General features: G+C 41.4%; 1 protein-coding gene across 2 annotated transcripts in view; it reads right to left on the bottom strand.

The window, feature by feature from the left end:
- The window catches only part of ARNT2 (aryl hydrocarbon receptor nuclear translocator 2), a 97660-nt gene extending 92700 nt beyond the window's left edge, over positions 1 to 4960 (bottom strand). For both annotated transcript variants that reach the window (XM_083871175.1, XM_083871174.1), the window contains exon 1: positions 4852 to 4960. In XM_083871175.1, coding sequence (XP_083727301.1) covers positions 4852 to 4882 — 31 coding nt within the window. In that variant the 5' untranslated portion in view covers positions 4883 to 4960. The remainder of the gene's footprint in view (positions 1 to 4851) is intronic.
- Positions 4961 to 16884: the final 11924 nt, after the last annotated feature.

Genomic DNA, 16884 nt, shown 5'->3' on the forward strand with positions numbered 1-16884 from the left:
ACTATTTTGAAAAGGACATTTTTTTTTTCTTTTCTACCTAATCTCTATTGCAATTTTCCTTACTGCTAAGAAATATCAGCAACACCATATGGTATTACAGAAATCAGCACTATCTCTTTTGTTTTGCATTCTTATTAGAGGAATAGGGAAACATTATTCTATTGGAAAAAATATTTGGAACTAACCACAAGCTACAAATACAAATTTTAAATAACTATTTTGTGACAGAAGAGATGAAATCTGTTGTATGCCCTATACCTATACAGTAGAAATATAAAAACAATGGCATTTCTTCAATGCCAGTTACTGTTCAGTACACAGTCCTGAAGGACAAAACATTATCACAGAACAATTCAAGAGGCATTGGCATCTCATACCATCTCATACCAGTTTGACTGAATTAAGGACCAATTCAGTACAAGAGCTATAAGAACACAAGAAGAAAAAGATCTGCAATGTAAACCTCCCATTAGCTAATGAGTGTTCTAATTTTGAAACCCTTTTTTTTTTAACTTTATCTTAGAATGATGACTACTTTTTTGCATACCAGAAACATCAGAGCTCATTACAACCTCCATCAGTACCACACTCCAGGATGCTGTTAAATTGATTTTTTAGTTTACTGGATAGTCTGTATTCTAATGAAGGGTAAAGCAGCAGAAATAAAAAACAACTTTTGGGCTTTGAGTTGAACGATTTTGAAATCTAAAACACTGAAGTAGATTCTTTTTTTTAATCATCAATTCCAAAGCTGTTTGAAATCCAAAGAAAAGAATGGCCAGAATGTCAGAAAGCCAGTTCTTTTTGAGAATATGAACTGGGCAGCATCAAAAAAATTCTTCCACCGCATTTAACATCTTAGTAACTTCAGCCCACATGTAGGACTGGGTAACAAATAATTTGGTTCTCAGAATACCTAGTTCAAATAGAAGAATAATTTATCCCACTAAACTCCCAAGTCAAACAAACACATAAAAACCAACATCACCTCCCAGAACCCAATGCACCTACCTAAAAACCAAGAACTCAGATGCAGGGCTGAGTTACAAGTCTTCATGAATATGACAGAAAAATCACTGTTAACTCATTACAAACTGCAAGTAAAGAAAGCTTATTTAATATTATTAAGTTAATTTTAAAATATATTTTTATATATTTTTGATTTTTAAATTTTTTTAAATCTATTTTGGATTAGCCATAGGCTGAAGGTACCCCTCATGAGCTGCTGTGGTTGCAGCAGTGATGTCCTAAGCTCCAGCAACTCCTCTCATGTCTCAACAGCTCTTTCTACACATTTCTAGTAGATGTCCTTTTGAGGATATGTTGTTCTCCATACCTTTGTATTTGGGGCTCTCTGCTTAAAAAGAAATCACTAACAGGAGTTTTAGGGATTACCTGAAAAACTCAAGCTACCTCTTTTTTTCAATTAAATATAAAAATACAGCCCTTAGGATTCATAAAATCGTAAAACCTAGCCAAAAATGCACCCTGTGGGCTCTTCCCTCTGAAGTAACTCTAGATAAACTCCAAAATCTCATTATTTTTTTTTGACTTGACTTATGAGTTAGTGGCATTTTGGCAATGCATCTGTGTGTACTACCTTCCATTCAGGGATACCTCACTGGGAAGAACTGAAGGGATGCCTTTCAGTCCTTTTCTCATCACTTGACCACAGCAGAAAGTTGCTGCTCACCCATCAGACTGAAGCAGACTGGAACTCATCACTCAAAACTAGGGGATGTCTCAGGAAAAAAAAAAAAAAAAATCCTAAACTCATTAAGAGTTTTATGTTTTCATCCCACTCTGGCTCATAGAAGAATCACCACTTCATGTATCACACTCAAGTTAAGTAAAATCTGAACCCAAAGTAGCAATAGTTATGGGTAAAGTTTGCTTTCCAAAAATAATGCATTTAAAACAGACAAGGCACTAAGTTACTTTGCTGCAAGCAGTAATTTACGAAATGCTTGTTACACCTCCACAGTTTTTTTGTTCTTAAATCCCATTTAATATGCCAATCTTATTTCAGGAGGAAATAAATTAACTGTGATGCTTTGTGCCAATGCAGATGAGCTTCCCACACACCTGTATTGTTTCACACTTCAGCTCGTCATCCAGAGTACGAGAAACCAACACAGCACTCCCAACCAGACCCGTCCCAAGGCTGAGCATGCAGCAAGAGGAAGCAGCTTATCCCACACAGCCCCTCAGCTGTGTCAGGCTGATGTCCAGCTATGCACAAACACCTTCACCAAAAAGAACTATCAGGGTACATCTAACACAGCCCAGGAAGCCCACAGAGCCAGCCTTACTCCCACCACAAATTTGGTCCCTGACACTGCAGTTCCCCCGAGCCTCAGATGGGAAAGGATGGAAACTGCTCCCACTCCTATGAACTCCTCTAAGTGAAACTCTCCATTAAAAAAAAGATCAGTGGGAAAAAGGGTAAATCTGCATGTAACACAAGAGAGAAGATGCTGCCACAGAGCAGTGCATGGTTCTGCAGCAGGAGATCCCACACTGAAGGATTTTCACGTGGTTAGAGAGCACCCAGCTTTTCTCTCTCCACTAATCCCCATTCCACTATCTGGAATATGACTAAAACCACATGTATTTGTATTGTGGTAGCTGCAAGTTAATGTCCTGCCTAAATTACCAACTGTTATTAGAACCCAAGACAATTGCTTAATAAAAATTTAATCATATTGTAATTTCTAATCATCATTAAAGAGGCTTAACAAGTTAATCTTCTATTGTGCTCCTCTAACATTGCAGATCAGAAAGTCAACTGGTGCAAGGTGGCACAGCTTCACCAATACTAACAGGGCTACTTTCATGTTACCCCAGCTGAGAATCTATCCCCAAGAGAAAACAACAGCATGAAAATAATTTCACTACAGATTTTTGACTGTTTCTCTGCATTGCTTTGCAGTTACTTATTGGAAAAAAAAAATAGAACAGCGACAAATTATGATTTTAAAAAGCCACAGTACAAGTCCAGGTATTTCACATAGCTTTATCTTCTGCTGTCTATGGTACAGCAAAAATGCTACAGATTGAGGGTCTCCTCTCCTCACAGCTCCCCAGTGTGACTTCACCCCAGTGTCTGACAACAACGCTCACGCACAGAAAACGTGGGAGGATCATTAACAGGCAGTGAGTTTGTCTTCCAGCTCAGATCAGCTCCAGCCGCCCAGACAGGAGCAGAACGATGCTCTGTAACCTCAGCCTTGCAGAAAGTGATCTCGGTTCACTTCAGGAAACCAACACATTTCCTTATCCTTCCCACGGACCAGCAATCTGTGCTGCAGAGAGTTTGAGGACCACACCGCAAACTAATTTTCACTGTGCCACATGCACAGAGATGCACAGAGACAACACACTCGGCTCTTCTTTCCGTTTTTTTATGTTTCCTCCATAATCCCATCACACTCCCTCAATTCACAGCGTGGTCACAGGAGAGCAATGGCGAAGCCCTACTCAGAGCTAGGAGCAGACCATGCATGCTGTACCTCCTGCACATCTTTTTGTGGGTTCAGCCACAGGCAGGTAGCTACAGAAAGTGGAAAAGGTTGGTGTGAAAGGGGCACTGGGCTCTGCTATAGCTCAGCAGTTTCAGCACTGACCTCTAAGGGACAGGGCTGTTCCTTCAGTTTGTAGCCTGGAGAGCCAATGGGACAATGGCAAACCCAACCCAAGTCAAAAAATGCTGTTTGTATCCTCCTCTGCCTGCAAAATTGATTGTAGCTGTGAGTGCAGGCAGTAAAACTCTTCTGTTGTTATGATGCACAACATGGTACCCTGGAAGCTAAATGGCATTAATTTCATAACCTTCCTTTAAATATTGATTTTCATTTCATATGTATAATTCTGATATTCAAATCTAATCTGACTGACAAATATCAGTTTCTGCTTACTGTACTGGCACTTACTGAACCAAATTCATTGTTTATATCATAATATTTACTTTCAGTATGACAACTACACTACCAACTACAGCACGTTTTAATCTAATGAACAAGCTTTAAACATTAGTTGGCATTTACTCAAGCAAGCCTTTAATTGTCAGAACTCAACCCAACTCTACAAAAAATGACACAATGCAAGCACATATTAAAACAAGTAAAACTGGAATTGACCTTTAATAGCAATATTCTTCCTTAGGACTGAGCCCAGTTCAAGATCCGTTGTCCCACTTATTTTTAATGTCAGATACTTGTTGATCCACACCAAGCTCACCCAAGTACATCTCCAAAATACTACTCTGTCCTTTCATCCAAACTCACTTTATTCCATCACTCAGTGAACAAAACAGATGTTACATCTCACAGACACGTCGGGGAATGCCTTCCTTTACGAAAAAAAAATTCAATGGGAGAATGTTTGTAAGTTTCTTTTGCCAACAACTTAAGTGCTAACAGCAAATGTTTACTGCATCCTTTGGAAAGAAAACAAACACCGGGCACACGCCGAGGTGCCTTTGGTCAGTTTCAACACCCTGTTCTGGCTCCACGAGCCGGCACCAAGGCTGACAAACCAGAGGCAGGGGAAGGCAATGTTCTCCTCATCCCCAGGGCGGGCAGGGCAGGGCAGGGCAGGCTCTGCAGGGCGCCGCGCCGCCCGTCCCCGCCACTCTGCTTATGCACAACTCTTCATTCCTGCGGGGCTGCCCCGAGCGCCGCCGTGTCCCCAGGAACCCCCAGGGGCTCCCGGCTGGGCTGGCCCGGCTCTGCCCGGCCCGGGGCCCCGCGGGAGGAGCGGCGGGAGCGCCCCGGGGCTGAGGGGCCTGGGGAGGGCCGGGCGGGGGCGGCCGGCGGCGGGGCCACTCGGGGCAAGACGGCAGCTACTCACCGGGAGGGTTTACCGCCGCCGGCGTTGCCATCTTGTCTCTGAGAAGAATTAAGACAAATGCAAGAGGGGCGGAGGGATGCTGAGAGCAGCCCGGGGAAGGCGCGGGAGGGGCGGGCAGCCGGCGCCAGGGCGGGCGGGCCGGGCGGGCGCGGGGGGCGGCGGCTGCTCCCGCCCCGGGACCGGCGGCGCTGCCCGCTCCGTGCGGGGCGGCCCAAGATGTCCGATGGCCCCGCGCCGCCTCTGCTCATGCGCCGCGCTCAGTGAGCATGTGCCGGGCGGCCGCACATGTGCGCTGGGCCCGCGGCCGCCGCTGCCCGGCCGGGACCCCCCGCCACAACCGGCGGGGGCGGCCCCCGACACCGCCCCGCACCGCCCGCCCCCCTCGGGACTCGAACCCGCGGCCCCGGGGCGCGAACTTCCCTGAGCCAGGGGCGGCCAGAGGAGCCCTCGGGCTGTGGGGGCGCGCGGCCGTGGGCGGGTGCGGCCCAACGGCCCCAAAAACGGCGGGACAATGGGGCGGTGTCCGTGGTGTCCGTGGTGTCCGTGGTGTCCGGGGCCGGGCGGGAGCGGTGGGGTGTCTGCATCGCCATTAAACTGAGGGAGAAGGTTGGGGTGCTGTCCATGACCTTTGGTACTGAGCGGGAACGTTGGGGTGCTCTGTGTTGCCCTTAAATTGAGGGAGAAGACTGTGGTGCTGTCCATCACTTCTGGCACTGGGTGGGAACGTTGGGGTGTCTGCATCACCATTAAATTGAGGGAGAAGGTTGTGATGCTGTCCATGACCTCTGGTACTGAGCAGGACCTTTGGGGCGCTCTGTATCACCATTAAACTGAGGGGGAAGACTGTGGTGTTGTCCATTACTTCTGGTACTCAATGGGAGCGTTGGGGTGCTCTGCAGGACCATTAAATTGAGGGAGAAGATTGTGGTTCTGTCCATGACTTCTGGTATTCAGCGGGAATATTGGGGTGCTCTGAAGCACCATTAAATTGAGGGGGAAGGTTGGGGTGCTGTCCATGACCTTTGGTACTGAGCAGGAACGCTGGGGTGTCTGCATCACCCTTAAATCAAGGGAGAGGATTGGAGAGCTGTCTGTCACTTCTGGCACTGGGCGGGAACGTTGGGGTGCTCTGTATCACCATTTAAACTGAGGGAGAAGGTTGGGGTGCTATCCATGACCTTTGGCACTGAGCAGGAACGCTGGCGTGCTCTGCAGCACCCTTAAATTGAGGGAAAAGGTTGGGATGCTGTCCGTCCCTTCTGGTACTGAGCAGGAATGTTGGGGTGCTCTGTATCACCATTAAATTGATGGAGAAGGTTGGGTTGCTGTCCATGACCTTTGGTACTGAGCAGGAGCGTTGGGGTGCTCTGTATCACCCTTCAATATGTGTGAAATACTGGGGAAAAGAAGAAGAATTTTGGTGGCTTTGTCATCCCTCTGGAATGCTGCAAAAGCCTGTTAATCTTTAAATGCCTGCCCATGGCTGTGCTCAGTTGTCCTGAACAGCCCTGCAGAAGTTGATGGGAGTAGTCAAAATGAAAAGTTGCAAATCAATCCCTTGCTTTGCTGAATGAGTAACCTGAACCGGTTTATCCATTAAGATGCAAATTGGCAGAAAGGCAGGGAAAGCATGGAGGCTGTGTTTACTCATTTCCTGTAGAGGAGTTTAATCAGAACGGCACTAAATGCTCCTGGTTATCTAGAAAGTTTATTTTATCTTTGATTTATTGTGCTTTTCCTTATCAGATGTGGAGCTGTTTTTCCAAGTGTCTTACTGCTTTAGTGCCTCCTGATGGTGGAGAGTTTTGGATGCTCAGCAGGCAATCTTAATTCTTATCTCAAGGCATTTACCCTGAAAATACTAGACTGCTAATATCAGCAATTTTGTAAATGCAACTTACTTCTGTTCAGATAAAGCATTGTGATTTGAGGGGATCCTGGTCACAGTTTTTCTAGACCCTTTTATGAGGAAGGCAAAATTTGGAGTGGCTTACCTTGTTGCAGAGCCATAGCTCAATTCCTTTAGGTTCTGCAAAGTCTGGTGTTCAGATTGCACAGGTAATGCTGGTCATGAAAGCTTTTCCATGAGCCTCCATTATGTCAGGTTACTTATGTGCATAAAGGTTAAAAGGTCAAATTCCTAATAGTCTAATTATAGTAAAATACTTTATAAAGCCAGAATTTATAGCATTAGGCACTTCCAAGTGTCCTCTGAAGACCTTTACAAGTGTTCAGAGGTTAAACCTTATCTCTCTCTTACCAGGACAGCACTAATATTTCTTATTTCGTTCCTATTTTAGAGATAAGGAAGCCACCCTAAAAAAACAGGAGAGATCTGACAGTGCACTGTCGTAGCTTTCAAGAGACAGATGGAATAAGTCCTACAAAGACTGAATATAAACCAAGGAAACCACTCAGCTGCCTGTGCTGTCCCCTTGCCTGATATCCCGTGAGATGTTAGATTAGCCCAGAAAAAACACATTACAGGGTATTTGATATTGTGCTCTGCCTAAATAAGACCTCGGGGCTTAGAATGGAACAGGTTCTGTCAAATCATCTGTGATTCAGACACAATTATGCAAAATAAAGCTGCTTTCCTTTTTTTGTTTGGTGTGAGCTTTTTGGATACGCTCTGTTCAGTTTCACATGCGATTTCTTTGTTCGCTTAAATAGATTGAGAAATGAATTCATTTTCTCTCCTCCCCATCTTCTCTATCTTAATAGCCAGTATTAGTGGAGTCTTTCAGAATCCCTGAAACAATCCATAAATGAATGGAATTATTCTCTGTTTATCTATAATATGCTGTTTCCTTGCTATCTCATCCTGAGCCTTTCCAGATCTGTGGGGAGATCCATAACACTGGCAACTGGAGGGAGAATCCATCGCTGCTTGTAAAACTGTGTTCTGGTCATGGTGGAAATGCACCCTCTGTGTTTTACTTTCCCTGTCATTTAAGGAGCACACAGCAAAGCAGGAAATCAATTTAGTTACTGAAGTAATTCATGTTTTGTTAAGTTCGTGCTGAGCTATGTACCTTGAAAGCCTAGACCCTACGGAATGGGGCTCCTCACAGCAAAAGCAGGGACAGGGCTGGACTCTACCCTGGCACCTGCAGAGAGATTAAGCAGGGCTGTATCAATATCAGACATAAAATATGATGGATATGCAAGAGAGCAATGTGCAAACTTTTCTCTGTTTCTGCATCACAACAGGGGGTACATCACCATTTTAATAAAATTACAAACAAGTGTTGACATCATGTGTAGCAACAGGAAAATAAACGAATTAAGAAAAGTGATTTTTATCTCAATCTTGTTATTATGTACCAGAGAATGCCTGTTAGGTGTCTGTACCATGATTGTTTCCAATTTAAAGGGCTATTACCACTGATAGCAGCGCTCAGCATTCATGTGTATTCTATCTCTTGGTGGGAGAGGCAGAAATAGATCAGCCGAGCACTGCAGCACACAGAAACTGCTCCCCATTAACACTTTTCCTTGGAAAGCTCAGCACTGCTCTGCCGGTTGGAAAAAACCTGGATTTTGTACATTTCTATGTGTTCATTCCATGACATGAACTAGTAATTTCTAAATTATTTTATTTCTTTTAAGTAGGGGAAAAGGTGTGTGGTTTTTTTTTTTTTTTTTTTAATTATTATTTCCTTTGAAAAACTGAAGTCTTTTGAAGATAGATGTGAATGGGTAAAAGCCAGAAACAAAAATAACAAACAAAAAAGGAAACAAATTGAAGCAAATAAGATTATATATTCAGTGTCAGAAGTTAATAAAAAAGATCCTTGGTGTTTTTTACCAATTTATGAAAAGTCCACTTTATTAACAACACTGAGAAACAAGGTCTGAAACCGTGAACTCAGAGTTACCCAGCAGAATTTTCTTTTCTGGGGACATGAAGAAGTTAAGTGAAATTTCAGACACTTTAATCCAGTATAATCAAAACCAGTGACATTTTAATGAAGTCTCATACTTTAATAAGACCTCCCAGCTACATTCTTTGATCTGTGTTTCCATTGTAATTGAGTTAATATATTGCACCCAATTCATCCAAAGGTCTTTGATAGCTTGGAAGAAAGAGTTTGATATATGTATATTAAGCAACCCCATCCACCCAAGTACTTGAAACTGGAACATTTATGTGCCCTTTTTAATTTGTTTCGTCACGTATGGGTGGCTACACTTGCCTAAATAAGCTATAGAGACAATGATGAAATTTAAAACATGAACTATCATAGGAAGGTCTTAAAAGCATTTGTTAAGGAAATTACAACATTGTTCTTTAAACCATCCCATATAATGTAAGAGAAAATTGTATTCTTCCTATAAAATGCAATAAAACTCCTCAATAGGAATGTGTAAGTTATATTAATCTCTATTCAGTCCTGCAGGTATAGAAATGTAATTTCTGTGATGTTCTCTACAGCTATTGCTGTTAAATTCTGCAGTGGTTTTCCTTGAGGGGAAATGACATTGAGTATTAGAGAAACCCTTCTAAAAGTGAAATGTGTGGCAGATGTCTCTTGCCTAAGAAATTCAACTGAGATCAGACAAGTGTTCCTATGCTAGTGGAAGTATGGACTAGGAGCTGAACACCTGACAGACATCTTTTATCTCTTAATTTCAGCTCTATCATTTTGAGCTTCTTCAAAGTTTGTATAAATTTAACCATGAATGAACAACCAAAATTTAAACAACAAAATCTTGAAAAGAAACCCTCAGAGAGGAATAGCTGGTGCAAGCACATTAACACATAACCTGTTTTCTTTGCAGTGTTTACTAAGCAGATTTTATTTTATTTCCTGACATTAACCTCACTCTGGGGCAGAAGCACTGCCAACAGTAGACATCATTAAGCTGAGAGAGGCTGTTGGTGGTTACCTCAGGCAGAACTGACCACAAAGCAGCTGGGAATACACTTTTCACACTGCATCCCTAATTATATCCCTGAAACCACTCTGTAAAGCAAATGGGTAAGAAACCAAAATGTTACAGGCAATACTGGTCTACTTACATAAACCTAAAACATGAGCAAAAAGATATATCCCAGAAACAGCACTGAATCAGCAACTGAGATCAGAACTATGCAAGTCAAGCCTTTTTTTCCCCAAATGCCATATATCTCAAGTTGAACTAAAAGCTTTTCTTCTGAGGGGATGTGTTGCTGGTATCCTTTAATCAGGATATAATGATTTGAAGCATGAAGACCTGTTGGATTGGAGACATAGAAATGGAGTTCCAGATCAGTAGAGAGTCTTGAACATCTTTATCTCTTTTGACCTTCAGAAATAAGAAACTGAGTTCTGCAGAAACAAAAGCATGCACATCACTAGTATCTCCAATAAGGTGAAGGCTTTTTCTTCAACAGTTTTGCCACTGTGTGACATCACCCTATTCACTAGTGCTATAATACTAGCTAGAGTAAAAGATCAGTCAGTTTAGTAAAAATGAGCAGTCAAACTAGAGCTGAGATTTTGCAGGGAAAAGTCCCTTTTTCTGTCACTGCTCAGTGTGGGACCAAAGTGCCATTTTCCCAGATTCCTGCTGCCTCATCTGTTCTATTGCAGAGTCTGTGAATGTAGTAAAATCTAAAGGTTCAAGTAATGCGACATCCACACTGCGCATCTTTAAAAAAGTATTTCATTTTTTGGTTTGTGATTTCTAGGTTTTTAATATTTCTAGACTTGACCTATTTGTAACCAACAAAAGATTGATACGTTCTGACATACAATAAAACCACTGGTAAGACCAGGGCACCTTTACATTTATGACAATGAAGTTTGGAAAACATACTTTAAAAACATAGTACATTAGAAAAATACTGCTGCTAAATTAAGAGACACCTTTGCCTTGTTTGAAATGAGAATTTATGGAGAATGTTTTGGTAAGTTTTATAAACAACATTCTATACTCTTTACAGGGTTTTCTTTATGTCATCAGAGAGATTTAATGAGTATCATAAGCTGCAAAGGGAGTGCAATGGCAGGAAATCTCTCACAGTTAATTGCAGCAAAACCATCTGAGTCCCATGAGACACAGAAAGCAACCTCTGTCCTAAGGAAAATAAGAAATTCTGAGGAATGTGGAGCATGCTGTGCTATTTCAGTTGAGCTCAGGACAGCTAGAAAAAACAAATATGTGGAGGAAGTGACTGTCTGATATTTGCCCTCTACTCTAATGCTAATTCTATTCTAATTCTTCTCTGCTTCCTTTAGTCCCTCTTTCTCCAGCTACACAAGATAATGATTTCCAAGAACCATAAAAGAGAACAGAAACACATGCATTTAATTGTCTTATAAATTGAATTATGATTTATGACAATTTTTACGTTTCATGAGTAGGATATTATGCAAATTTTCAGCAGACTCTTTTATTTAAAGAGCTTGCACAAAATATTTTTGGGAGCCCACTACTTGATTTTATTTCTGAAACAAATGAACTGAACACATGTACCTGTGTCTCAAAGACCGGGCAGTACATGCTTAATTATGTTCAAAAATCTAATCCCTGAATTATGGAATGCAGCATAATTAATTTCTGCATTAGCTGAAGTGTTCTTTAAAAGTGATGGAGCATCCCTTACCATATGCTTTATGGCTCTTGCAGTTGCATTAACAAGAAGGAGCAACCATCTTGAATAGCTGGATGTATAGCCATAAATAATTTTTCTTTCTTATCTCTTCTTCTAGATCACCTTGAATATAATAAAATTCTTTTCCCATACCTGCTCATATATATAAATAAGATTGTATCAGTATATACTTATATTAACAACAGTTGCAAACATATAACAACTAATCAGACCAAAGATCCAGCTGGCTGAGCATTTTGTTTCTGACAATGTCCACTAATTCTGCAACAATTGAGGAAAGAAGGCAGAGACAAGGCAAATACTGAGCTATACTTCCCTCTGCTGTACTTTTGCAGCTTCCAGCAAACTGCAACTACAAGAATTCATGCAGCAGGAGATTTCATTTGCAAAAGAAATCCACTCTTAGCATTAGCCCAGTGCTCCGTATTTATTGTCAAATGTCACATCGATTAATTCCTATCCATCCAGGCCAGATCATGTATTGATTCCCCTCAAACAGGACGCTGAGTGTCAGGATTTTAAACAGTGGAGTGATAGAGCTGGCACACAGATTCCTGCTTGGTAGCTGCATCTTTTGGGGTAGGAAGTAATAGTACAGTGCAAATAGCACTGCAAGGCAACTGAGATGAATGCTTATAAAGAAAAGATTATGGAATAGCAATGCCTGAGGTATGTGCTTTGAACTGGACAAAATAGTGAAGAAAATTGTCACTAAATATCCTGGATATCAGAGGTTGAAATGCATTTTTACTGTGTTCATCTCATCCAAATTCACAACATCAGTGTTCACAGCCACAGAGTTTTGGGCATAAGGCTCCCAGGCAAAATGAATTTCGGGTGTTTGGAAGCTGGAAAATCAACATCTTTTTTTCCCTCACATCCTGGTCTGAGAAAACAAGAATAAAAATTCACAATTGTCTCCATATTTTAAAATGGAATGTGACGAGGGCTGGAATATTATGCTGAGCCTCTCCTGTGTGGCTCATGGGACAATTCACATTTCTGGAAGAGCCACTTATTGCCACTCCAGAGCAACATTTTTTCCTGAGTGCACATGGATTTCACTGCAGGGCTGCATGCTCACAGCTAAGTTGGAAGGGACATAGCTTTAAAGCTTTATTGGCAAGGGGTAAGCAGGACACTAGTTTTTTCATACTGCCTCTTTCATGGTGTATTTTATTCTGCCCATTGGTGTGAAGCAGAAAGACAAAGCCAAAAAACCCAGAAGAATGGTGGGTTGGGGCCTGATTCCTCAGAGCCTGAGCTACCCTTTTGTAATGTGACGTTTACAGGTTTTGTCAGAGATTCCCCATTCTAAGCACGTTGTGCTTCACCTCAAAGTTACCATCTATCAATTAGAGTATTGAACGGTGATGGAAGGCAAAATCAGAGAAGAGGATTTTCCAGAAATGCCCTTGGTGCTTTGGAGCTACAGAGGACCACAGAGATTATGCTAATCCCCAACCCCCAGGAGGGAGGCTGTTAAGGCTCTGCAGCTCTGTCTGTGTGGACAGGACCACACTTTTCCCCCCCGTGTTACACTTAGATGGGCAGAGCCCGTGGCAGTGACTGTGCTCGATGGAGACAGAGCAGAGCACTGAGCAGGTGCAGGCAGGAGCTGGGAAATGTGCTTAGGCAGGGCATAAGCAATACCATGGGATCACAGGAATATACTTCATGCAGTGCTTCCAGCCAGAATGGTGCTGGTCTTTGTCTGAATTTGCCTTTACTCATGCTCAGCATCAGTCTAATGTTTCCTTCTGCTGCTCCCATTGCCTGAAACAGATTATTTCCATGGAGAACAGTGAGACTTCCCAGTCATTATCTGACTGCCCAAAAGCTGCTGAATGTTACAAAGACACGTGGCTGGAGTCACCTCTGGAACAACCAAGGTCTGGGAATGAGAAAGTTAGTATGGACATTTTCCAAGGCCAAAATGGAGTGGATTGGGTAAGTTCTGCATCCCCCTGTTGGACCCGCAGACACCTTACTGAATTTACAGTCTTCAAAAGGCCTGAGCAAATCAGGTCTTTGAGAAACTCCTCCTGAAATCAAAGACAGCTATTAAAAATGGGATTGAACACTCTGTGTCTCATTCCCAATTAACACATCCTTCAGTATGTGTTTGAGATATTTGTTGTACCTCTCGCTGCCTTACCCATGAGTACAGGTGATTAAATAGTAGCAAAATCCACAAAATGCATCATTTCTTGCAGTATTTCCCATGGAAAAAATATTGACACAATGTTATCATACTACCATGACTAATATCAAGGGCTGTTCTCAGACATTTTTCAAATACTTTTTAAAAAAGGAATGAACTTCTATTACTACCATATGGAATCAGATTAGCCCTGCTGTTAAGGTATTCACGAAGAAGGCAAATCCTTCTATTTTCTCCTGCCCAAAGCAACAGCAAAATAGAAATAAGCTGTGTGATTACCAGTCTGTGGGTGATGGAGGTCAAGGTCATGTTGTATTACTAATCATCTAAGCATCACTTGGAACACAAAGTTGCACATGCAAAGCCAAATCTGCTGAGTTGTGCTACAGCACAGTGGAGGTAACAGGGAAGAAAAAGAATTTCTTAAAATACCAGTGATTTTTCTGGCACTCACACTATATGTGCCCCACATTTTTATCTTCTGATAAACTTTAAATTTTTCTGGTTTTCTGTATTGTATCTTTAGAAACAAAACTCTGCCACAGTCAAATGAAAGTTTAAGTATAATTCAAAGGCATGATTCAGTGTTTTTAAATTCTTAAGTCTGATGATGTGGGTCATGTCACAGGATTTAAATAGAGGAGAACTCATCAGTAACTGCTCATTTATTCCTGTCTTCACTGCCAAGCAGCAGAAATAATACTCAGAAAATTCCTGTCTCTCCCTCACCGTGGGATCACAAGGGGTTGGAGCTTTGCTCCCAAATCACCTGACATCCATTGCAAAGCTCATCAGCATCATCATTTTCATCCTAAGGAGCACAGGAACATGTTCTCTACCCACCTGGGCTTTCTGCTAATGCTTGGGGCTGTTACAGTCTAAGATTAATGAACTCTGAGCTTCTGTTCTAGCAGGATTTGGATGTTGGACATGTGCCTCTCGCTAGCGAGGCGTGACCATCCTTAGGAATGGTTTTAAGGGACTCCTTTAGCATCCAGCCCTGCATGGAGCTGCCTTGGGTCCATCACTTTTCAGGCATACATGCTCACGTAAAGAATGAGAATTTGAGTGCCAATTAACAGCTAATATCAAGTACTTGGCATGGTGCCACGGACTCCTACAGTGTTAGAGTTCTAGTGTTTTCCAAAATTAATTTCCCTTTAAAAAAATGTATCACTAGTCCTTCTTGATTACAAGTGTTAGCTTTTGTATTCATTAAATTGCCTGAATGAGCCCCAAGATGGAGGTTGATGACATTTCTTCGCTGCAACAGCTTTTTCCAGAATCTGCAGTTTCATCAAAGTATTCCTTTGGAACATGCTGCCTTTTTTTTTTTTTTTCCTCCCAAAAAATGGGTTTTTGCAAAAAGGTGGAATCATTTTTTGCTCACAAATTTTATTTTAGTCCTATCAAAATCATTACTTTCAGAAGTCTGCATCAAATCTGTCTGTCCTGTTAAATGAAGCAAGTCATGAGAGCTTTCTGGACTTGAATGCATTTTTGCACACCAGCCCCTCACCCAAAATTAAGGGTTTTAAACTGATACTGAGGAAAGTCCTCGAGATGCTACAAGCCCTACGTAACTACAATTTTATTTTATGATCAGCTTTTTGAAAATAATGCTTTGGCTATCATTCCAAATGCCTGTATTTGGAATTGATAGTGTTATTGAATTGTTGACAATATTGACATTTTTAATTAGTGCCATTAGGTTTCAGAGTAAACAAGTAAGTTGCTGTTATTTTCAACAGGTTTACCTGGCTGCTCTGCTTGTCCAATGGTCCCAAGTGCCTCCAAACTCTGTCTAATTACAGAGAAACAGCAGACATTCCTGAGACAAAGGATCTACAAAAATTATCAATATGAAGACCTGAACAATAATGAGATGCTGAGATTGTGGCAACAGCAGTAAAACATTAAAAAAGTAAAATGGAAGTAAATACAAGTGCAGTATATGTATTACATCATTCATCTGCATTCAGTGAGATTCTCAGTTTTAAATATACATTAAGCTACTGCACAATTTCCTTTTTACCAGAGCAGATTGTGAAAGAACATCTAAATTCTTCCGCAAAATTTATGTTTCATTCTGCTGCAGAGCACAAAGTGCTCTAATGCACAGCACACAAATTGTCATGTTCTTGTCTGGGGAACAGTCTTGAACTCATTAGTCAATTGCCAGCATAAGGAACAGAACACAGAACCTGTGAGATGCATATGGTAACATCTTAGAGTCTTATGACCGATTTGGTTTTTGTAACAGTTTGTGAATACCTCTAAAGTGAATTAGATCTATTAATCTATCTGATTTTGGATGGTTTTTTTTAAATCTCATATCAAATGCTTTTTTGCAGATTTGGATGCTTTCCATTTTAAACGTATGTGCTGTGATTAAAGTACCAGAGTGATGAGGATCATTAAAAAACCATCATCTTAAACTGTTATTGTTGGGTTTGGTACATATCTGGCCATTTTAATGTGTTCTCCTTAAAGGGAAATACCTTATTTCATTTTCCTGGGATAGTCCAGTCTGGTTTGGAGAAAGCTTTGCTTCAAGGCTGCTTGTACTTGGTTCTCACAATGCTTGTCACTGCTGTGTTTTGGTTTGGCAGTGTCCATCTCCAGGAAGCAAATTTTGCCTCTGGAAGAAGGCTGACACGTGGCACACTGCAGGGAAATGTGCACCTTGCCAGAAAGGCTGAGTCCCACAAGAGAAATTGTTTATGTAAAAGTGTGTGCAGCACAGCTTTCATTTGCTCTAATTAAAGCATAAATGTCATTGTTCTCAGGTTCTTTAAATTAGGTTTATTAAGGTCTATGCCACATTTTGGAACACAATTAATGTATGCCTAAGCTTTCCATTTCCTTTAATGTCACAGGGGATGTATTTGATATAATAATGTTATTTAATATTTTAACAGAAGCTAAAGAAACTGAGATTAGGCAAGTTTGTTATAAATTAAAAGCCAAGTAGAACTCAGTGAATCAATCTTTTTTCTGGCAAGAGTAATTTATTCTGCATGTTATATTCCTTCTGTATATAACTTACATTTCAGAATCCTATCCCCAACATCAAGGATTTATACACAGTTCACTCAGTTTATAGGCAAGATAATTTTTGTTGGTAATTACATGAACACCAGCATTCACACAAGGGTCGTGGGAGGTTATTTAAATTATACAAGTGTCACACAGATGTAAATGAATGCCCAGATACTGCTTTCATTGTGCGTTTAGGCTGTTTATTAGTCCACCAGCTGAGCAC

Source organism: Zosterops lateralis, assembly GCF_965231275.1.
Source record: "Zosterops lateralis genome assembly, chromosome: 13".
NCBI lineage: Eukaryota > Metazoa > Chordata > Aves > Passeriformes > Zosteropidae > Zosterops > Zosterops lateralis.